Source organism: Rhinatrema bivittatum, chromosome 5, assembly GCF_901001135.1.
Source record: "Rhinatrema bivittatum chromosome 5, aRhiBiv1.1, whole genome shotgun sequence".
NCBI lineage: Eukaryota > Metazoa > Chordata > Amphibia > Gymnophiona > Rhinatrematidae > Rhinatrema > Rhinatrema bivittatum.
The window spans coordinates 109429491-109446567 of record NC_042619.1 but is presented as its reverse complement, the minus strand read 5'-3'; the positions used below and the strand labels follow the sequence as shown (position 1 = coordinate 109446567).

The 17077-nt window shown below is 46.0% G+C and overlaps 1 protein-coding gene across 1 annotated transcript in view; it reads right to left on the bottom strand.

The window, feature by feature from the left end:
* The window catches only part of RFXAP (regulatory factor X associated protein), a 41791-nt gene extending 29699 nt beyond the window's left edge, over positions 1–12092 (bottom strand). Inside the window, exon 1 of the mRNA XM_029602722.1 lies at positions 11574–12092. Coding sequence (XP_029458582.1) covers positions 11574–11966 — 393 coding nt within the window. The 5' untranslated portion in view covers positions 11967–12092. The remainder of the gene's footprint in view (positions 1–11573) is intronic.
* Positions 12093–17077: the final 4985 nt, after the last annotated feature.

The window sequence follows — 17077 nt, the reverse complement described above, 5'->3', positions numbered from 1 at the left end:
TACCAGTTTTTCATCTGTTATGCCCCCTTCCCAGCCCCTCTCTCCATGCTGACACCCCCTACCCAGTGATCCTTTTCCCCCCACCTCTCACTTCTTCCCAGCCTTATTCCCCTTTTACCCGTTCCCTAGTCTCTAAATTCTTCTGTACTCACTTCTTCCCCAGCCTCTCAACTTTCTTCTGCTCTCATATCCTCACCAGTCCCTTCCTTGATGCTAATGCCCTCTATCCCCTCTTATTTTATTCTCCATCCAGCCTCTCATTATACCTTTTACCTCCTTCCCAGCCACTTTTCCACTCTTACCCACTTCAGACCCATGTTTGCACTGCCTTTCACCCCTCCTCAGCCCTTTCCCCATCCCTTTCCACTGCCTCTCCCCCTATTCTGAATCCCCCTTCCCTTACAACATCTCATTTACATAGAGCTCACAGCAAATCTCCCATGCATACCCCCCCGAATCAAATGTCAACTACTCAATATCTCACTAATCCATCAAGTCCCTGCTCTCCCCATCCCAGAGTTCCTACATCTCTCCATCCCTGCATCTCTCTCCAATCTCCGTCTGCACTCTTCCCCATTCCACTCAAGTCCTCACTAACTTACTACTTTCCCACCCTATCCCCATCCATCCAATCCAAGTCTCCACTCTCAATCCTTTTTCTATTTCTGTTCCCATTCCCCCAATCCATGAATTTCCCCACTCACCTCCTGGAAAGCCTCACTCAATCCCTAAGTCTCCACTTTGCCACCAAGCCCACCCAATTCCCATATCCCCAATCTGAGTTCCTACTCTTCCCCCAAAGTCTCACCCAATCCAGCTCCACACTCTCTCACCAGTCATATCAGTTTCCATGTTATTTATTTAAACATTTTATATACAGTCATTCCATATTTAGATCACAACGGTTTACAGATAACATTCATAATATCAATATAAAACAAAACACTTATAAAATACACAACTAAATTAATTATCACTGTCGCCCACCCAATCCTCAAGTTTTCACTGTCCCCCTGAGTTTCCACATCCTCCAAACCAAGTCCCCACTTCTCCACCCACCTTCCCATTCAGCATCCCTGCACTGGTAGATAGTGTGTGTAACTGCAGCTCCTCCAGCCACTGGCACTGCTCCTCCCCCTTCTACATGGCCCACACCCTAATCGCTTGAACCATGCAGCCCCTGAATCTACGGAGCCCACAGAGCCCAAACAGCTGAGGCATCAATTGCACAGCAGGGGAGGAACAGCACTGGAGGCTAGAACGGCTACAGCTGGTCACACCATCTGTGCCGGAGAATACTCTGGGCCTAGTAACATCCTTTACTTTGGCTCCACTTCAATCAGCCCTGTGGCTGCTACTATCTTTTCTTCAGTGCAAGCTGCAATGCTGATACACCTCTGCTGCGGCAAGCATAAGAAGGCAACTTGTTTCGATTGGCTTACTGAAGATAAAAGAGCCAATCGCATCTCCAGCCCAGGCTGCCTTGCTGCATTTATACTGACCTGCCTGCTCACCCGCATGCCTGCTGTTATCAAAGGTCCCAAAATCAAGCTTTTCAGTGCGTCATCAAAGGTGACATTTTGAGCCTTCAATGATGTTGGACTGGCACCTAATTCTATTCTGGAAGTATTAGGTAGGCCAGAAGATAGATACTGATGGGCCAGTTTGGCCTGCAGGCCAAACTGTCTGTTTGCTCACCCTTGTTCTTGATGGTTCAATTTGCACTTTCTAAATTTTCAAGTCATCAATTTCTGCTATAAGCATAATAAATACATTTTATCTTGAATTATTAAAGATTTCACCTGAGTTTGTTCCCTTTATGGTTAAAGCTTTTTATCTTCCAACTAAGGGGATTGAAGTACCTGTTGCTAGCTCTTTAGCTGGAGCTGATGTACCAGCTGAAAGTACTAATTTACCTGCCCTTTTCTGGACTCTCAGGAAGAAGTTTCAGAGTGCAATATTGTTAGTTACCTATGTGCAGGTGTTTGATAAAGACTGAACACTAAAACAGTTCCTTAGACTTAAAGAAAAGTTTTTTCTTGATAATAAATTGGCCATTTTTCCTGATGATGTCCAGAGCAACTCAGCATAGGTATAAGCGGTTTCTTTAATAAACCCTCCCCCCCCCAAAAAAAAACACCAAACAAACCTTGTATTTGAGAGCAATTTGTTTTTTAATTAAAATTTTCATGCAAGTGTCATATTATATTAGGGAATGTAAAATACCTTTATGATGATCCTGAGCAGCTTGAGAAATTTCTCTAGAACAGAACAGTTAATCCATAGACTATTTAACAGGATGCCTTTTATTTCAACTTCTCAATAAGGTTAATCCATATGCTCATTAATGTACATTGAGACAGTCCTCCCTCCAGGTTTTAATGTTTACTGTTTGTTTTGTATGTTTATTTTTGTGATTTGATATGTCTATTTTTATGTTATTTTATTATGCATATTTTAATTACTGTAAACTGTTTTGACCAACAATCGTTATAAAGGCGGTATATATAGACATTTTTAAATAAATAAATAAATACATTTTGTTTGGGTTGGATTTGTTTCTTCTTTATAATTCGCTGCCCCTATTATGGGCTATTACTAGTGCACATATTGAACTCATTTTCTTTGTTTTATATTTTTGTTGCTTATATGATCACTTGTTTGGCTCTAATTCAAGTTTTCTTGATTTATGTATTCTAAAAATCTAATAAAGAGAGTAATATAAAAAATAGGCAAAATAATGCCCCAGGTAGCTGCAAATGAAGGCTCATGGCACCAAATCCCAGTCCTGGTTCCAAATGAGCTAGAAACCCAAAATGAATAAGAAGAAATTGCCAGATTAAAAAAACAAAAAACCCAAGACAGTATACAGTTGTTTGTTATTGCTTTATATACTACAATAATAGCAGTTTGGAACAGTACAGATGCCAAGGAACATATTCAAAAGCCATTTAGATGGATAACTCAAAAGTTATCCATCTAAATAGCAAATGTGTCATATTCAGTCACTTACCCATCTAAATTACAGATGGATAAGTAACTATCTGGCTATAATTTAGCTGGATAAAATAGGAACATTTTGGGGAAGTTCCAGGGAGGGGCTGAGATATCTGGCTAACCTAGCCGAATATTGGGTATATTCGGCTAGGTTAGCCTGGGAATTTTAGACCTGCTTCTGAGCAAGTCTAAAAGTTATCCAGCCTTGTGTAGCCCAATAATGCGCTATTTTACTAGGTATCTGGCCTGCTGCCAGCACCTTCTGGAGGAGCCAGAAGCGGGCAGAGTCCCTCGTTCCTGGCACAGAAATAAGAGGTATAGACCAGGATAGAGAGGGGTAGAGGGATGGGGGATTAAGTAGCTCAATATCCAACCACACAAGGCTGGACAACAAAAAATTACTTGGCTATATTCAAACACAGCCGGTTAGGGTTTTGTTATCTGGTTATATCTTCCATGTTGCCACTGCCATTAGCAATGGTAACATGGAATAGACCTAGTTTTTGGGTACTTGCCAGGTTCTTATGGCCTGGATTGGCCACTGTTGGAAACAGGATGCTGGGCTTGATGGACCCTTGGTCTGACTCAGTATGGCATTTTCTTATGTTCTTATGGCTATATGTAGCCAGATAACTTTAGACTTGTTATATTCAGTGGGATATTTACCCTGCTAATATTGGACAAGTTAGCTAACTTTAGTCGGATATCGTCTACTAACTAGATTACTAAACATGGACCTGCCGTTCCTAAAATGAGGCAAACTGAAATTACACTTGTCCAATGCCATCAGATAACTGCAGGCATGCTTGTATCAGTGTAGAGACCTAGAAAATCTATACCAGAAAGGACTGATCCAGCTCATGTTTTGGGGAGGTACAGTAGTGTGAGTGGTTAAATCCCCATGTCATTCCAGGGGGGGAATTCTGCGCAACAAAAAAAAAAAAAAAAAAAATCTGCAAAGTTCTGCGTACTTTATATTGGTCAAAATAACAATATACATGACACTAAGTAATTAATTTAAAATGTAATACAGAAAAAAGTTATTACTTAAAGATACAGAGTTTTAAATATTTTGTGCAGGATTTCCCTAGTTCATTGTAAAAGTGTCTCTTTCACCCTCTTTCCCTTCTTCCCTACTTAGTCTTCTTTCACTTTACCATCTAAGGCCCTCCTCCACCTGCCACTCTCTTCCCCCCTCTCCCTCTAGGCTCAATCCCTTGCACTCTACCTCCACTCCCAGAGTTTGACCCGTCTCTCAGTACTGCCCCTCACACAGATTCCCCTCTGTCCCTCTCGCTCACACGGGCTCCCTCTCTCTAGTGCACCCCCCCCACACACACACAGGCACCCTCTTGCACGCACACTCCCCCCCCCCCCCCAACACAGGTTCCCTCTCGCTCACACACATCCCCCCCACACAGGCTCTCATACACATGCACATCCCTTCACACAGGCTCTTTCTTAACATACACACATCCTCACACAGGCTCCCTCTCTCACAAACAAGCACCTTCACATACACCTGTCTCACACACATATACACTCCTTCACAAAGGCTTCCTCTCTCTGGCACCAACACCCATGCTCTCTCTCTCACCCCCCAGGCTTGCAGTCTCTTTCACACACACACACACACACACTCTCACCAGGGCCTGCTCCATCTTTGCCATAAGCAGGACAGCCTCCACTTCCGGCACATCTGGGCCTGCTTCATCTTCACCACGAGCGGGACATGCTGGGGCCTGCTTCACCTTTGCTGCGAGCGGGACAGGCTCCGCTCTTGGTATGCCAGGGCCTGCCAAATTCTGTGCAGAAAACTGAATTTTTGCATAGCTGGGGAAGTCTGTGCTCCACAGTAGCACAGAATTTCCCCAGGACTACCATGTGGAAGAGGGTAAATGTGAAGCCCCACTGCAACCATTTTACCTTGTGTAAATTTAGTGTTACCCTTCCAGGGGCAGCATGTCATGGCTGTCCCTCATTTTATTTTGTTTGAGGGGTACAGCTTCTGAGGGACTTAGGGATTTATTTTATTTAAATGTTTTATATACCGCCATTCCATATGAGAATCACTAGTTCATAACAGTTTACAGGACACTCATAAATAAATGATGAGATAAATAAATGATAAATACGGTAGGTTTGACACTCATAGGAAAATAATGGGATACTGAAGTAGGTATTCATACAGGTAGTAAACAAGGTAAACATTCAGGGACAAGGGGGCACTTCAACGACAGACACAAAAGGAAGAACATGACCTGATTTTAGGGGGATAAAAAGTGTGAGGGTGGCTGCTACCTGTGAAACACACTAAAGAGCTCTCTCAATCTTTTCTTTATCCTGGGAGATATATTTCCTTAGTCCTGCCTCATACAAAAAGTAAAGCTATGATAAGGGAGAATTTAGTCTTCTCTCCCATATCTGATGATCACCAGCCGCAGATTGATAGCTTTTTTGCAGCCCCGCTAACAATGCTGTTGGAAGGAGCAGTCGCTGCAACTGACGATGCATCAACATTGCTGGCTGAAGGAGTGTTGTTGAGCCCCAGTGCACCTTTAACACCCTCCCCACCATTTGATACTCTACCGTTTGGGCTAACGATCCAACCTTACAATCTTGACCAGAGTGCTGCCCCGAAGTCAGAGAAAGATCTCGAGCTGGAAGGCCCTGGAGGTGGAAGGGTGGAGCCTTCAGCAACGCTGCTTGAGAGCCCTGGCTGGGCCTCAGTCGGCCCCTCTGGAGTTGGGGATGGTGATACCATCTCCCCGGGAGCAGGAGATTTCGTCTTGAAAGTATGCTCTGTGCCTAGAATCTCCTTGATAAAACCTCCAGTGATTACTTTGGAGTTGGCAATCTCTACTCTAACGAATATAGCTTTGGATATTAATCACCGGATACCAACTATGGATAAAGCTGTTAACATTCTTGAAGAAAAAGTGGGGCAGATAGATACCTGTTTAACATCTGTGGAGAGTCTTCAGCATGGTTTAGTACAATCTGAACTGGTTCATATAAGGAAGATAGAAAACATTGAAAATACTCTGAATACTTTAAATGTTCACGTACTTAATTTTCCATGTGTCAAAATGATTTCACCTACTGATTTGTTTAAAATCTTACTTAACTCGGGTATTGGGATTCCCTCTAGATAACGTGCTGGCTATTTCAAAAGTGTATTATTTACCTACAAATCAACAGAATCAAGTGCCACTTGCTGATCAGCAACAATCTGAGCAGTCTTTAAATCTTTCTGATATCTTAGAAATGTCTGTAGATACTGTGGTAACTAACTGCGCTACTTTGTTAGTTTCATTTACCTTTATGTCTGATAAAAATGCTGTATTAAGGTTTTTCTTGCGGAAGCGTTCTTCTTTGTTTTATGGCCAAAAAATATGGATCTACCCCAACTTAGCAAGGGCCACTCAGTTACGGAGGAAAACGTTTCTTGAAATGAGATTGGAGGTGTTATCTCGAGGAGCTAAATTTCTGTTGAGATATCCATATAAATGTTTAGTTTATTATTCAGATTTAAAATGTGTTTTTTGAACCTACACAATTACGAGTATTTCTTGACGCTCACTCCTGAAGAACTCCCTTGTATTTGGGTTAGGTACTAGAATTATGTGGCGGGGTACTCATGGGATATTTTCTTTTTTTCCTTGTACATTGTAACCGCTATGATTATACTTGTCTCTCCCTTTTCCTTTCTTTACTTGGAGAATTCATGTTTGATATTTTCTACAACTTTGTGATGGTATGTGATTTAAAGATGTGTATTTCTATATGATATTCTCCCTATTGCTGTACAAGAGGATTTTTGTGTGAAAATTATAAAAAGAAAAGAAAAAAGAAAAAAAAAAAAAAGAAGTGTGGGGGTATGGTTCAGGCCTATTTAGGTTATTTGAGTTAAGGAGAGTTGGTGGTTTGACAGACAGACAGTAGACATTTCTGAATAGCCAGGTTTTCAACTCTTTCTTAAAATTTCTTATTATCTGATATTGTTCTAAGGTCCTCAGGCATGGCCCCATAGCTTTGGGCCAGCAATTGATATCACTCAGTCTCTTGTTTGCATTAGATGAGTGTTTCTTATGGTCGGGATTTCTAGAAGGCCTTTGTCTTGGGATCTGAATGCTCAAGGGGGATATGCGGTTAAATGTTATTCCCATCAGATCTTTGTTCGGATAAATGTTGTTGAAAATTATTGAAGTACTTTGTATAATATTCTTGACTGTACAGGGAGCTAATGCAATGTGATCAGAGTTGGTTATGTGATCGTATTTCCTTTTACCAGACAATAGTCTGGCTGCAGCATTTTGTGGAATTTGTAGTGGTTTTAAGTGACTAGCAGGAAGTCCTAGTAGTAAGGAATTACAGTTATCAAGGTCTGAGAATATTAGAGATTGTAATACTGTTCTGAAATCTGCTTTGCTTAGTAGGGGCTTCAATCAGCTCAGGATTCACAGTTTGTAGAAACCAGATTTGATCAGTTTTCCCAATGAAAAAGGAAAAGATGGGAAAAGTACTGGAGAGGTAGGAGATATGTGACTGTTTATTTGGAAACATCTACATTAGATTATAAACTCAAATTTCCAACCACAGGGGAGGGAAGCTAAGACTGGCCCTAAACCATGATGGAAGGGAGGAAGATTAAATAAAGGACTGGGAAATGACTATTGAAATTTCTTAATTTAAAGACAGAAAACAAGTCACAAATTTATTAAGAGTTAAATGTGTAATATCATAACTGGGAAATACAGCTGTAAAGAACATCTTAATGAAGGCAGTATACTTCAGAAAATATTATGCTGGAAACAATCATAGCTTCCAGCATACTTATTTCTGCAATTTGAATTTCAGAAGGATCATCAATGCTGTTTACAAAAACTGTGAAATGGGATTTGATGAAATGGCAATGCACAGGGTCTAAAAGACCTATTTTTCCCTGCTCGGGGAATCCTGGATATTAAGATAATTGAACATGGGAAGTTAAAGGATTGATGATGGTATATGAGATGTTGACCCTTGGGACTATTTGCCCAGGGGTTACATCAGTATTGCAAAATACATCACACGCTGGTATACTATCTCATGCTGTTTGTGTGATGTAATTGATGTCATAAATCCCCCTGCCTAACTATAGCATCTAGTACTGTGTTGCCAGTTGGGTGGATTTCATGCCCAATTGGGCTAGTTTTTCTCTGTTGTGCAGGAAATAAATCTGTTATACGGATTAGGCTAGTTTTGATCTGGGCGATAGGATGGCTGAGTTACCATAGTAATGCAAGTCATTTTTGTCTGTCTGAGGAAGTCCTTCCTGTGCCAGCAGTTGTAGAGTAATGACTCATCAGGCATCAGCCAATCAGAAGCAATTGTAACAATTAACTCAGTAGAAGGCAACAACCTGCTCTCCAGTATTGCCAACCTTGCTTATTTACTGCGAGAGTTGGCTTCTTTTCCTAATCATTCGCATTTTTTTTTCCGATTCGCGGGTTGCTTTTAATTGGGCTATTTTTCCTGCCAGTCTCGTTTTTTTGGGCTTGTTGGGCGGGACTTGTGCTCTGATGTTGCAGTGATTGGCTGCTGCTGTGATAAAGCCTGTCCATAGCAGGCTTTATCACAGCAGCAATAATAATTTATCACCCTAAATTATTGCAGCAGTAAACCAATCAGAGCTGCAAACCTTCACAGGATACATTTCTGGTCAGACCCAGCACCAGCACAGCATGCACAAGCATCGCACGTGGCAAGACCTGGAAGGCCAGCACGGCTTTGCAGCAAGCAACAGAGAAGGAATATTCTGACTGTGCAACTTCAGCCAGGTATCAGGTGGGGAGGAATTAGTATGTTGGGAGGGGGGAATGAGAATGTGGGAGCCACAGATGTGCTCAGAGGAGGGAATGAGTGTGAGGGGCATGTGTTTTTTTTAATTTGTTCTACTCCACTTGATTTCATCTATTTTTTTTTCTCATTTCTTCTCCCTGCAGCAGATCACCTTTATAAAAAATCCTTATTTTGAAAAAAGAAACCTTGTCCATACCCGCTGACTACAGGTAAAAAATGTGACATGGAAACTTGTAATGCTATTTTCTTTTATTCTACACCACTTTTGCTTTCATCAAATTTTACTTTTTTTCTTTCATTTCTTCTTCCTGCAGCAGATCACCTCTGTAACAGGCCGATACAGTACAGTGCGCTCCGGTGGACACACTCCTGTGTGGAGCGCACTGTTAACCCACGATTGGACGCGCATTTTTGACGCACTAGCTTTACCCCTTATTCAGTAAGGGGTAATAGCGCGTCGAAAACGCGCGTCCAACCCCCCCCTCCCCCCAAACCTAATAGTGCAAATGCATGTTGATGGCCCTATTAGGTATTCCCGCGCGATACAGTAAGTAAAATGTGCAGCCAAGCCGCACATTTTACTTTAAGAAATTAGCGCCTACCCAAAGGTAGGTAGGCGTTTGGCGTTAATTTCTGCTGGCGCCAGGGAAGTGCATAGAAAAGCAGTAAAAACTGCTTTTCTGTGCACCCTCCGACTTAATATCATGGCGATATTAAGTCGGAGGCCCCAAAAGTTAAATGTAAAAAATAAAAAACAAAATTTAAAATGGGCCCGCGGCTTGAAAACCAGATGCTCAATTTTGCCAGCGTCTGGTTTCCGAACCCGTGGCTGTCAGCGGGCTCAAGAACCGACACCGGCAAAATTGACCATCGGCTATCAAACCCACTGACAGCCGCCGCTCCTGTCCAAAAAGAGGCGCTAGGGACACACTAGCGCCTCTTTTTGCCGTGGACCCTAATTTAAATAAATTACTTTACTGTATCGCGTGCACAGGAGTGCGCCCTGTGCGTGCGCCGGGAGAGCGGGCGCTCGCCTGCTCTCCCGCGATTTTTACTATATCGGCCTGTCTGAAAGCCATACCTACTGTTTCTGTCCTTGGCTGCTACACTACTTAATGGTTTTGATCTACTATGGCTAAAGTAAAGAACTGGGCTAAGTACGGTAAAAAGTACTTCAAAGTGTGGGAAGAGGAACGTGAACTAAAAGCATGGATTCAGCCTGTTTTCAGGAATGAGAGTAAGGTTATGTGCAAATTTTGTAAGTGTGACATTCGTGCACATCATGCAGACCTTCTGCACATGCTAAAACAGAGAAACATGCAAAAAGTTAAGCACCTTTGTCATCTATGCAACTCACAAACATTGGTGTTTCAATTTCACGTGTTTTGGACTTTTTTTTGGCTTGTGTTTTTTTGGAAAAAAGTGCTTGTTCTTTCATGAAAACCTGGCAACCCTGCTGTTCTCTCTCTTTACTACCTTGGCTTGGGTGTGCACACAGTTCATCCAGGTCCCTTTGAGCAACACGGCTGCTTTGCGTGGAAGTTTGCTGTCTGGGAGAGGCTTGTGCCCTACTAAGTGTGGTTTGAGGCTAAGGCATTAGGGGGAGAGAAACTTAAGGCGAATATTTAATGCGTGTGGTTTATGTCTGTCTATCTTGAGTTAAATGCTCTATAACGGTGAGAAGGTGGGGAGGGAGAAGGGAGTAGTGTGTCTAAAAGGAAGGTGGCACGTTCATTTTTTTGCTCTTCTGCGGCTGGAGATAGCTGTGGTTGTCACTTGATCTGCTTTTTCAGTAGATGCTGCTACTACTACTACTACCATGTGCATGCATAAGAGGGGGCTTATAAATTATAAAATTACATTTTAAGTTATAAATTGTCCTTTAAAGAATTACAGTACATAAAAGTATTGTTTGCAACAAGGGCAGCTAGTACCAGGGATACAATTATAGAGGTCAACATTGAAAACCTAGTCGTTCAGCTAAGTAGGCCAGATAGACATATCTGGCTAACTTTGATGGGATATTCAGCAGCTACTTAGATGGATAAGTCTTATGTGTCTAACTTAGACAAATAAGTTATCCATCTAAGGCTGAATATTGCTATTCCCTTATCCGGCTAAGTAGCGCTGCCCCATTCCACCCATAACTTGTCCGGTTAACTAGATAAGTGACTTATCCAGCTAGGTAGCAGCCACTGAATATAATCATATATTCAGCAGCTGCTACATAGTCAAACAAGTTCTACTTATCCGGCTATCTAGCATTTGAATATCGACCTCTATGTTTAATAGGAGCTATAACGTGGGATATTTTTGGACTAGATTTTGTGATTAGTTGGGCTATAACATTTTTTGGCATCTGGCAACACTGGTAGTAGCCAGAACTACAAGAGCGCTGCTTAGAGAGTCCAGAAACGATAAGTGACATACAACTACTAAGTGCCAACTACTAATAACGGTACCGCAAATTCCAAAATCTACTGCAAAACACCTGCTGGCAGGAATCGTCCCAAGTTGTTGGCGGAAGAAAAGAGTCCATCACTTGCCCGAGTGGCCTAACTCACTCATCAGGGGACACAGAATCGAGATTACATAGGACCCTGTGCTAGGATCACGGCTTTGTACCCAAACCCACATGCCCTCATTTCCAGGAATTCCTCGTGAGACCCTCGATCCCCAGTACCAGTACAGCTTTCCCCTCTGAACCGGGCAGCAGGTGAGAGACTCCTTACCGCTGCTCTGGCGCCACTAGCCGTGGCCTGGTCGCTCTTCTTGCGCTTGTACTTGTCCTTGTACACTTTGTTGCGATGCTTCTTGCACATCCAGGGCTTACGCTGTTTGGCGTTTTGTGCCCCACCGCCACCCGTCTCCCGGCAACCCTCGTAGGTGCATGTTCGGCTGCTCCCGCCGCCGCTTCCGCTGTCACCAGAGTTCTCCTCCTCCTCCAGCTCCTCGGGGCTGGCCGTGCTATCCAAGGGGTCGGACGTGTCCAACAGCTCGGCCTCTTCCTCGGGCCCGACGGGGAGCAAGCTACACAACACCCGCACCCCGCCGCCATCCTCTTCCGCCGGGGAAAGCTCCCCTAGCCGCTGCCCGACACCCACCTCCTCCTCGCAGGGCTGCATGAGTAACAACACCCGGCCACCCGTGAGACCCACCGGCTCTTCTCTTCCTTGCAATCCCAGGCTCGGGCAACAACAGATGCTGCCCGTGAGGCTCGCCCAAGAAAGACAGTATTGCGCATGCGCCACTGATGTTTACTTCCTATTACAGTCTGCAGGAAGAGCGCGCGCCAAGAACTTGTAGCCAATGTTTCAGAGTAGACGCTTTTCCCGCCAAATTTGGCTGGGTTTTAAATTTATAGACAGGGTTTGTTTTTTTTTTTTCCTTCTTTGCAGCCGGGTTTTCACTATGCTGTAGTTTACAAAGAGTTACAACTTTTCCCCCTTCTATTCAGTTCTGTCCAACGCTGCAGAAAGGCAGGTTGCGGGGCGATGGAAGAGTGGGGAAGGAACTGGTACTCCTGTGCATCTAGAGACGTCACGAATTGCTCACCGGGAAAAACTTTTGGAATTATTCAAGTGCTGCTTTCAACCGCGCGGTGACTAAAAAAGCAAACTTGCATATCTGTGACTGGAGTTCTCCTTGGACAGTAGCACAAAGCAGCCCTACATGCTGGGTGACCTCACTGAAGACGCCGAGTGCAGACCAATCCTTCTCTAGCTCCGAAGAATCTAGACTACACTTCGGAGCATGGGCTGTGGTACCCACAGCTAGTTACCGCCTAAAAGTTACCTCAGGTAGTGAAATGCTGAAACAATGTTAATATACAAACAAATAATACCCAGATATCAACTATTAGGAAGAGGGAGGGACTGTGTGGCTATTTTGTGTTACTGTCCAGAGAGAACTCCAGTCACAGGTATGCAACTCTGATTTCTCTGTGGAGGCGCACAAAACAGCTCCACATGCCCAGACTACAAAGCGCAGACACACCTTAAAACAAGGTAGTTGATTTGTAGGAAGTGCAGCATTAAGTATTGCTGTATCAAAGTTCTCATTGGGTTCCTAACAAGAAGTGGTACCATAATGTTTTAAGAACTGGTAAAAGAGGACCGAGTGACAGCTCTGCAAATTTCAGTAGAGTTGACACCATTTAAAAACACCAGAGAAGTTGCCTTAGCCTTTAAAGAATGGGCTGATACTTTGGATTTCAATGTTTTGGAGTGCATTTGATATTAGCATCTGGCTATCCAGTTAGAAAGTGTCTACTTTGAAATAGGATTACCCAGTGTTGCTGGTGAATAAGAGACAAATAACTGAGGAGATTTTCTAATCGCTTTTGTTCTGTTCAAGTAAAAAAGTCTAAGAAATGCCAATTTTTGCCTTTTTGGATCTGTGAGTTTTGGGGAAAAAACAGGAAGGTGAATCACCTGGTTAATGTGAAACTGTGGATTAGTCCTAAGGATTACGTTGTTTGGAAAAGATTGAATATATGGTTGGTAAGTTACCAGCACCTGCAACTCACTGTTAGGATTCGTGAGTTAGCGGGCCCGAGGTGAGAGGTGGTACCGCCCATGGGGAGGAGCCCCACTGTGTTATGCATGCCATCCGTGGCAGACCCGCGGCACGACCCTCTCACCTTTCTACTGTAACTCCAGCCACTGGTTCCTCCTCGCTGGTGGCAGTGGGCCATCAGCTTTGTCCTCTGGCCTCCCCTGGTGCCTCTGGCTCTGCCACAGTCCCCGGGGTTCCGGTCCTGCTTCCACTTCTTGTCAGGCCTCTCTGCGTGGCCCCTGGAGAGACGCTGCTACTCGTGCCGCGCCCCTCCCTAGGCATGCACGTGCACATCATTGACTTAAAAAGGGACCGTGGCAGGAACCTGGCCACGGCCCTGGATGATGACGTCAACCTAATCTCAGTATTTAAGTCAGGCTCTGCTCCCTAGTGTTGCCTTTGCAACAGGTCCCCTCGCTGGTCGAGGCTCGTTGCTTCTAGAGATTCATCTCAACCCTGCGTTCCTGTTCCTCGTTGTTCCTGGTTCCTGTCTTCGTTCCTACCCTGCTTATGCTTTGGATTGACTACACGGACTTTGACCTCACTTTTCCTGACTACGCTACTGCCTATCTCCAGACCCAGACCTCTTGTTACGCGTGCCGTCTGTGGCAGACCCGCAGCGTGGCCCCCTCACTTTCTTACACGGATTCCAACTCCTGGTTCCTCCTTGTTAGCGGCGATGGGCCACCGGCTCCAACTTCGGGCCGCCTCCTGAGCCTCCGGCTCTGCCATGGTCCCCAGTGTTGCCAGTCAAGATGCCATTGCTCGTTGGGTCTCTCCACGTGGTGTGCGGAGAGACGCCGCCACTAGCGCTGCACCCCTCCCTAGGTGCGCACATGCGTATTGCTAATCCTTTTGAAGGGCCCGCGGCGGGAACCTCCAGTGTATTTAAGCTCAGGCCTCGCTCCATAGCGTTGCCTTTGCAACAGGTTTCCTCGTACTCCGAGTACTCGTTGCTGATAGAGAATCCTTTCTATTCCTTGTTCCTGACCTTCGTTGTTCCCGGTTGCTGTCTTCATCATTTCTGCCCTGTCTATGTTTTGGACTAACTCTATGGATTTCGACTTTGCTTTGTTTGACTATGCTACAGCCTATCTCCAGACCCGGACCTCCACTATGCCTGACTACGCTACAGCCTATCTCCGACCTGGACCTCTGCTACGCCTGACTACTCTACTGCCTATCTCCAGACCCGGACCTCTGGTATGCCTGACTACTCTAATGCCTATCCTCCAGACCCAGACCTCTGCTATGCCAGACTTCTCCGTGATCAGACCATCTCCTTGATTGACTACGCTATAGACCTTTCTGTGTTCAGAATTCTACATTGCTTGCTATGACCTCTGCTTGCCCCGACCCTGATCCAAGCCTTTTATTGACGCCTTTCCTAGCCTATTCTCTGGACGTGGACTTACCAGGCTTCGGTCTATCTTTGTTCGGGCACCTCCAGCTACTCTCTGTTCCATTGGCGCCCGAGTTCCAGTACCGTACCAAGTCTAGGGTAGGACTACGCCACCTATCGACTGCTATCTCTGGGCTGAACCAACTTCTCTCGCAAACCAACCTCGAGGCCCACCTAAGTCCTGCCAGCCCTGGCACCCAAAGGCACAACCTGCGGGGAACGAGGGCTGGTATAGGTGAAGCTCCAGCGACCTCTACCTTCAGCCCACTCCACCTGCCGATGGTGGGGACCCATAGATTCTCACCTACGGGTTGCGTCAACCCCACCTTGGCCCAAGGGTCCACCTCCGACGCAACACCTCTGCTTCGCCTGACTATGGTATTGCCTATCTCCAGACCCAGACCTCCACTTCGCCTGACTACGCTACTGCCTATCTCCAGTCCCAGACCTCCGCTTCGCCTGATTACGGTATTGCCTCTCTCCAGACCCAGACCTCTGCTTTGTTCGACTACGTACTGCCTATCTCCAAACCTAGAACTTTGCCTTGCCTGATTCTGTTATTGACTGTCTCCGTGATCAGACCTCAGCTTTGCTTGACTACGATATTGACTATCTCCGTGCTCAGACCTCAGCTTTGCTTGACTACGATATTGACTATCTCCGTGATCAGACCACAGCTTGGCTTGACTACGCTATTGACTATCTCTGCGATCAGACCTCAGCTTGCTTGCCACTGCCTTTGGATCGCTGCCAGCCCTGACTGAAGCCTACCATTGGACGCTTCTTTGCTTACTCCCTGGACATGGTTCTTCAGGCTTTGGCCTACTTTTGCTCGAGCGCCCCCTGTCTGCCTTTGTTCCATTGGCGCCCGAGTTTCCAGGACATTACCTAATCCGGAGTAAGACTGTACCATCTCTCACCTGCTGTCTCTGGGCTGAACCAACTCCTACTGCAACTATATACAGAGACCCGCCTAAGTCCTACCGGCCCCGGCACCCAAAGTTTCAACCCGCGGGGAACGAGGGCTGGTATAGGCAGAGGCTGCTGGAGCTTCACCTATCTGCCCACTCCACCTGCTGATGGTTGGGACCCATAGGTCCTTACCTACGGGTTGCGTCAACCCCACCTCTGCCCAAGGGTCTACCTCCGATGCAACACACTGGGCCTCACTGTCGGGAAGCGAGGTCTGTAGCAACAGGTGATACTGCCCAGGGAGTATGGAGAGAGCAGGAGACTGGGGTGTGGATACAATTGTCAGAATAGGTCCTCCTAGTGGTGAAGTGCAGAGCAGACCCTGAGGAGTGGGGAATGCAAGGCAGGGTATGTAGGAGTGCTGAGAGAGGGACCCCAGGGGGCGGAGCCACGGAGTGAGTCAGCACGGGAGGAATGCCGTGGACTTACCCGAGGAGCAGGGAAGCCCAGGGGTCTCTGGCAATGCACGTGGACACTACACTGAGGAGCAGGGAGAGCGGGTACAGTTTCTGAGGTAAAAGCAGGACGCTACCCTGAGGAGTGGGGAGCGAGGCGTAGTCACTGAAATACTCAAGATGCTACCCCGAGGAGTGGGGAAGCGCAGCATAGTCACTGAGGTACTCAATGCGCTGCGCCGAGGAACGGGGACAGCGGCACAGTCACAGACATAAGGCAATGGCCCACGGAGCGGGGTACACCAATGCTGAGTCTCCATGAAGCAGAGTAGTAAGGCAATGGCCCGCAGGGCGGGGTACACCAACGCTGAGTCTTCACGAAGCAGAATAGTAAGGCAATGGCCCGCAGAGTGGGGTACACCAATTCTGAGTCTCTATGTAGTTCCGGAAGCAACCCCAAGGAGTGGGGGAGCTGGCAGTCAGCGTCCGAGGTGCAGGGCCCTCCGAGGAGCGGATAGCCAGAGACATGAACAAGGCCCCTGAGGAGCGGGTACCCGAGAGTGTCTCACGCCAGGAGGAGCAGGATACAGGAACCATCGTCCGAGAAGAGATTAGCAGGGTACAGCAAGGAAGGAAGTCATTGCCAAGTCGATTAGAGCCAGGCCCCGGTGGTGCTTAAGAGTCCAGGGCTAGTGATGTCCAGAGGAGATGCCCCTGAGATTCCCGCCCTGGCGTCCTTAAAGGAGGGCCATGTAGCACGCATGCTTAGGAAGGCCCGTAGGAGACATGGCGGTTGGCGGTGTCCTTGCCGCCCTGGGGAGTCCTGGAACGGTACAATGTGCGTCGGAAGTGGCTAGCCACAGCCGCGAGTTCCCCCAAGGGAGAGAGGGCGGCAGCACACGAAGTGAGT